Source organism: Helianthus annuus, chromosome 5 (genome assembly GCF_002127325.2).
Source record: "Helianthus annuus cultivar XRQ/B chromosome 5, HanXRQr2.0-SUNRISE, whole genome shotgun sequence".
NCBI lineage: Eukaryota > Viridiplantae > Streptophyta > Magnoliopsida > Asterales > Asteraceae > Helianthus > Helianthus annuus.
Genome location: NC_035437.2, coordinates 156810533 through 156817091, shown reverse-complemented (window position 1 = coordinate 156817091; position 6559 = coordinate 156810533). Strand labels below are relative to the sequence as shown.

The following is a 6559-nucleotide window of genomic DNA, read 5'->3' as shown; positions in this document are numbered from 1 at the left end:
TTTAGTAATGTTTACTGTTCATTCAGTTAGTTTTTAAATATAACATTTATATTTATTTAGTAATGTTTACTGTTCATTAATACACTCAATTTAATAAATTTGATACCGGTACCCGATACTATTCATTCATTTCTATTTTTATTCATTAATTTCTCTTTTTAATATTTATATTCATTCATTTCTATTTTTATTCATTAATTTCTCTTTTTAATATTTATATTTATTTAGTAATGTTTACTGTTCATTCAGTTAGTTTTTAAATATAATATTTATATTTATTTAGTAATGTTTACTGTTCATTCAGTTAGTTTTTAAATAATTTCTCTTTTTAATATTTATATTTATTTAGTAATGTTTACTGTTCATTCAGTTAGTTTTTAAATATAATATTTATATTTATTTAGTAATGTTTACTGTTCATTCAGTTAGTTTTTAAATATATAGGTAAATAGGTAAATGATGCTCATATCCTCAAAGGGACTTACCAATCCTTAAAAAGCATATATATGATGTTCAACGATTTGTTGTGCATTATTATCCAACATATACAAAACAGATGAGAGGCAATAGTCCTGTCACCCTATTTGTTAAAAACGATGGCTGCCCCAATTTTTTTTAAGCTTAATATATAACTACAATTGAGCATCATCAATAGTATACGTGGTTTAGTGATTTTGATGTATGTATATCCGTTGGTCTAACCAATTTATGCTTTTATTCACAGTTTAAAATTACGATCTTGCCCGTGATTTTGATGTATGTATATCCGTTGGTCTAACCAATTTACGCTTTTATCCACAGTTTAAAATTACGATCTTGCCCCATTTAAAATAAAATTATGTTTTTCCCCTAGCTCAAAATTACGATTTGCCCTCAGTTAAAAAAATATGATTTTGCCCCCTTTTAAAAAATTACGATTTCTCCATGAGTTCAAAATTACGATTTTGTCCTCAGTTCAAAATAAAATTTTATTTTTGCCCTCAGCCAAAAATTACAATTTTGCCTTTAGTTCAAAATTATGATTTTGCCCCACTTCAAAATAAAATTAAAGTTTTGCCCCCCTAAGCTTAAAATTACGAAATTGCACTAAGTTTAAAATTATGATTTTGCCCTTATTTAAAAATTTACAAATTTGCCCCATTTAAAGTTTGTAGTCTTGCCATCGTTTTAGTTTCTTTTTTCCTATCTCAAAATTACGAATTTGCAGTGAGTTCAAAAATGTGGTTTTACCCCCTTTTCAAAAATTATGATTTCGCCTTGAGTTCAAAATTACGCTTTTGCCCTTAGTTCAAAATAAAATTATGCTTTGTCCCCAGCTAAAAATTGCGATTTTGCTCTTAGTTCAAATTTGTATTCTTGCCATCGTTTTAGGTTTTTTCTTCCTTTTTTTTTTGGCAAAACTATAGTAGTTTTTATTTTACTTGGTTGATTCAATTTAACTTTTGTGTCAAGCAGGTATCTAACACTCGGTCATTGTTTCTGACAAATTACTATTTTGCCCCCAACTCAAAATTATAGGTTTGCCATCGCTTTAGTTTCTTTTCCTTTTAGCAAAACTATGGTAATGTTTTGGTTTAATTGTTTGACTCGATGTATTTTTTGTTGAGATCGTGTTATAAGTGGTATGTACAAGTAACTAAAATACATATGTACATATTATGAAACTTAGAAATATTTGGCTTAGCGTCCCGCAACGCGGGCGGGACATACAACTAGTTTTACTACAAAACAATTTCTTCTCAGTAGAAAATGAAAAACATTAACTGGGCCGGACTAAAGTACTACAAGTGGCCAAAGGCTCAATTTGAATACCCTCTCCCTTAGAAAATTGGGCTTTATGGGCTGGCCCAAAAAATACAAGAAAAAGACACTTCTGTCACCAGTGTACTTTCACTGTTTCACACACGACACGACCACCTCGTAACACGATACCTTTCCCCACAATCATTCAAATCTAATCTAAATTACCTCATAATTTATTTCCATCTTAGAAAAATATATATTTTTTCTTTCCTTAATTCTTCAACTTCAAACATGAGATTAAGAAGACATCATCAAAGTCTACTAATCTCACCAAAAACTTTAATCTTTTCTTGCTTAATATGCACCCTTTTAGGATTACTACTACTCACCATCTTCACCGGCGGTGATCTCCCCGCCGGAACCACCGTGCTGCCACCACCGGAGCTGCACTATACACCGGAGAAACCTGCACCTAGTTGTGCCACCGTGGAGGAGATGGGAAAAGAAGCGGTTGATCCGTTTGGTGGTGGGGATTCTTGGAAAGAAACGTTGAGACTTCGTGAATTGATTAGAAATCATTTTGAGATTCAAGGTATAGAGATTGTTCACATTTTTTTTATTTAACTGTTCATGTTTTTTTTAATTGTTTTTGTTAATTATATATTGGTTCGAATCTTGCTTTCACTGGTTTGGGCCCGCAAGGTGCGGTTTAGTTGATCCAGACCCACCCAGGAAATATTTTCTAGGGTGCGGACGAAAGGTTTAACCAAATTTTCAAGTGCGATCGGGATTTTGCCCTATAAAATACACTAAATCTCTTTTTTTTTTTTTTTTAGGTCCGCCCCTGAGTTGATCCCAGTGGTTAGTAGGTAGGGTATTGATGGTCCCGTGAGTTTTTGTAAGAAAGTTACGGGTAGGCTAAGCTCATACGGTTGGTGTAACACCCTAGGCAAATCTCGCATCACATCAGCTATAGATAGCTATAGAGGGGAGAGATGTTGGGTTTATAAGGAATACTGGACCTCCAATCAGGGGCGGGACCTCTTGATGTTTTGGCGGTAGTGTAAATTTTGGAAAAAAATTGACGTTTTTTTTTTATTTCGCTGCCCCTATAGAAAAGAAATTTTTGAAATGTTGCGGACCGTCACTGCTTCAAATATTACCAACGCGCTTTGGACACATTGACTGTGGACGAGAGGAGAACTTTACAGTTAATCGTGCTCAAATGGGAGTGGTACTAGGATGGGTGACCCACTGGGCCGTGTCCACTTGGGCAACTCAAAACATGGATGTTATAGTTGGTATAGGTTCGATTCGCACTTTAATAGCTCCAAAATGTACACTAAAACTCAGCCCGGTTCGCGATTTCGATAATCTTTATCAAAATTATGTGTTTACAACACAAGCTTGATTCGGGCCCGACAGTCGGCCCGTAATAAAAACTGGAAATATGTATATGTTGTACACATACAAAAGGCTTGTGAGTTGAGAATATGAATCTTTATATGTTTTAACTTAAATTTGTAACTGATATTGATACTATTAATTGGTATATTAGGAGCTTCACGGGTTCGTTTACTATCTCCCGACCAGTTCTGCAAGCAGAACTTTGTGATGGGCAAAGCTTCAGAGGCTGGATTCGGGAATGAAATGTACAAGATCTTAACAGCTGCGGCGCTCAGCATTATGCTAAATCGCTCACTGATTATTGGTCAAACGAGGCATATTGGTTCTTTCTTTTTCTTAATCTTTAGATATAACTAACTCTAGAGGTGGCAAACGGTGTGTGGGTTGGTATTTGGTCAACATAGTTGAAATGTAACATTTACTATAACGGGTCACAATGGTTGGGTGATTTTCGACCGCTTTGTTCAACCCGTTTTCATTTTATTTATTTTTTAAATTTACCCGATTGACCCGACTCATACATATTTCTGAAAATTAAAAAAACAAGTACTTACTTCTCGATTCGTGTTTATCAGGGGCAAGTATCCATTCGGGGACTATATAACGTATGCCAATTTCTCGTTTACTTTAAAAGAAGTGAAACAATTATGGAAAAAGAACGACTGTGTAGGAACGTTCGGGCGGCATCTTATTATGAGGGTTGATGATTTTGAGAAGCCTTCGGAAACAAATGTACTTTGCGGTAACTGGAAAAAGTGGAAGCAACCGATTATATGGTAATATTTAATGTTTGGATGAACTGATTATATCATAATTAGATAAACCGATGATAATAGTGATTTTAAACGCGCCGTACCAGGTTTAAAGGTACCACAGATGCTGTGGCAATGCAGTTTTTCTTAAAGAATATACACGTTCAAATGAAGAAATCGGCTTCTGCATTGTTTGGCAACACTGAAGTTCTTCGTTCTAGACCGAATGTAATTGGCGAGCTGCTAAGGGTGATGATATCGCCTTCACCTGATGTTCAAAACGCTGTTAATTCGGTTATTGATGGAGGCCGTGATCCTCATCTTGCGGTGCATATGCGCATGCTCATGAATAGGTACTTCAAGAATTTACAATCTTAATAATCATTTACTTATGAATGGGTCGTTTCAAAATATATTGTCTCTAACGGGTAGGGGTGTTCAAAACGTTCACGGCTCAAGGCTCGCTCGAAACTCGCTTGAAAAAAAGCTTGTTTTGTTTTCGAGCCGAGCTGAGCCGAGCCAGCTCGTTTCAAAATATATTTAATCATTTTAAACATTGTTTTACTCCTCTCTAACGGGTAGGGGTGTTCAATTGACATCTTTTTTTACTTGAGATAAACTTTCACTATATGCATTCGGGTTCACCGATATGTTGATTTAGTCTTTAGTCTTTACGTTTTGTAACAAGTTTTACTCCATGCTTATAGGTCTCCTAGGGCAGTCAATGCGGTTTTGAATTGCATCAAAACCACTATTGCGGGAATCCAACAACCCCGTGTTGTATTGGTCTCCGATACTCCGTCCCTTGTTAACGACCTCATGCCGAAACTTCATGGATTTACGGAGGTACGTTTTTGTTAGTCAAACATTATAAATTTAAAACCCCATTAATATATGACAGGTTTAAGGTTTAGTTTGTTTTTCATTATTAATATTGAATGATTCATTGTTAGGTTCTTCATTTTGAGTACAAGAAGTTTAGAGGGAACATTTCGGGTGGTAGCGTGGGTGCCGCTTTTAGAGCGAGAGACTGGGGGCCTGCACCTAGGTGGGTTGCTTTCGTTGACTTCTTTTTGGCCTCGCGGGCAACACACGCTGTAATTACGGGTGCCCAAAGACGTGTAGGGACCACTTATGCACAACTTATCGCAGCATTAGCGGCAAGTTATCAACTTGGTAATCAAATCTGCCAATAGTTCTTGAAAGTGTTCACTCTAAAGATCCTTTTTCATGTTTCTTTTAGCCCGTACTCGAGGTGGAAAATTGGGCAAGTCAAACTAGAGGCGGCCCGAAACACGACATGAAAATAATCAGGTTTTGGGTTCTCATAAGTAACCTGTTTAATGAACATGTCGTGCTTGGGTTGACCTGTTTAATAAATTGGATTGTGTTGGGGTTGACATGTTTAACCCATCTAATTGAACATATCGGCTCTTTAACTTTTTTTTTTTACAACCCACCAATCCATAAAACATGCTTACAACTTGACTAGTACCTGTCAAGTGTCAACCCATTTGACACGTTTAGATAGATGAGTTAAATGGGTCATGTTCGGATTACCCGATTTAAATGTTTTTGACACATAAAATATGGGTCATGTTCGGGTTGAAAAATTCAACCGCCAACCCAACCCAACACGATTGACACCCCCAGGTCTGATGGACAAAAGGGTTCGGGTCAAAATCTATAATTTTAAGAACGGATCGAGTTGGGTCGACCAAAAAGGGTTTGTTTCTTGAGTTTTCCAAATAACTAGCATGTTAAATATGATTATATAAACTTCGAAAGAACTAATGTTTCTTGAAAATTTCAGATCAAGATCATGGCGATCCTGCAAATTTTTCATTCATCAGCAGTTTTCAGAACAACCTTTTGCGCGGAGGGTTACAAAATCAAGTCGGGTGGGGTCATGTTTGGAACCGATTTGCGGGTCAGTTAAGTTGTCATAGCCAGCCGAACCAGTGTGCACTCACTCCGGTTCTTCCTCCCGGGTGGTGGGACGGCTTGTGGCAATCACCGATACCACGAGACATACGCAGAATGGAAGCGTATGGGGTGAAACTTACAGGATTTGGAACGATCGATGAAAAGCGTCTTCGAGGTTATTGTAAGGCTAAAAAAGCTATCACAAGAACTATTCCTATTTGTGTTAGATTCAAATGCTCTTAACAAACTACTGAGTAGTTAATGTGCCATTTTTTAAAAGTCAATGCAACATACAGAGTTTAGTGGATAGAAATCCAAGCACAGGAAAATGTCACTGAAAAAATTTATCCGTTGGGTTTACCCGACCCAATATCCGTCAGATATATAAAAGTATAACAGATATCTACAATGTATATAAATAAAATACTAAAATGTATATAAAAATACTCATATGAATAGATGACAAAAATAGTATATGCCAATAATTGATGTATCATATATATACATACTAAAAAATAAAGAAATTATATCAGGTATATAATCGGGCAAAAGGGTACACTTTATCGGGTAATTGGATAAGTTAACGAATATATCACCAAATCCTAAAGCCGTCCCAAACCCACGAAAAAATAAAACTAATCCCAAACCTGATTACCCAACCCCAAACATGTTCCAAATGTATCGGATTTCGGATTTACTCATCAGGTTCGATTGCCATCCCTAATTATGTG

The 6559-nt window shown here is 36.1% G+C and overlaps 1 protein-coding gene across 3 annotated transcripts; it reads left to right on the top strand.

The window, feature by feature from the left end:
* Nucleotides 1-1952: 1952 nt before the first annotated feature.
* On the top strand, nucleotides 1953-6162 carry LOC110941763. Of its 3 annotated transcripts, none has more exons than XM_022183426.2 (8): nucleotides 1969-2335; nucleotides 2580-3050; nucleotides 3302-3464; nucleotides 3726-3926; nucleotides 4010-4255; nucleotides 4610-4748; nucleotides 4856-5078; nucleotides 5716-6162. In XM_022183426.2, exons 2-8 carry the CDS (start codon nucleotides 2969-2971, stop codon nucleotides 6069-6071), a joined length of 1410 nt encoding a protein of 469 aa, XP_022039118.1. In that variant the 5' UTR covers nucleotides 1969-2335; nucleotides 2580-2968; the 3' UTR covers nucleotides 6072-6162. The 3 variants fall into 3 exon arrangements, with proteins under 3 accessions (XP_022039117.1, XP_022039118.1, XP_035846200.1); XM_035990307.1 differs by having other exon boundaries at nucleotides 1985-2335; nucleotides 2580-3044; XM_022183425.2 differs by lacking the exon at nucleotides 2580-3050 and having other exon boundaries at nucleotides 1953-2335.
* The last annotated feature ends 397 nt before the right edge of the window (nucleotides 6163-6559 follow it).

Excerpts from the sequence above, each read along its gene's own strand:
- LOC110941763 (XM_022183425.2), top strand. The coding sequence starts at position 2,035 with ATGAGATTAAGAAGACATCATCAAAGTCTACTAATCTCACCAAAAACT. Across the intron at positions 2,336-3,301 it reads AAATCATTTTGAGATTCAAG|GAGCTTCACGGGTTCGTTTA; the intron begins GTATAGAGATTG and ends TTGGTATATTAG. Across the intron at positions 4,256-4,609 it reads ATGCGCATGCTCATGAATAG|GTCTCCTAGGGCAGTCAATG; the intron begins GTACTTCAAGAA and ends CCATGCTTATAG.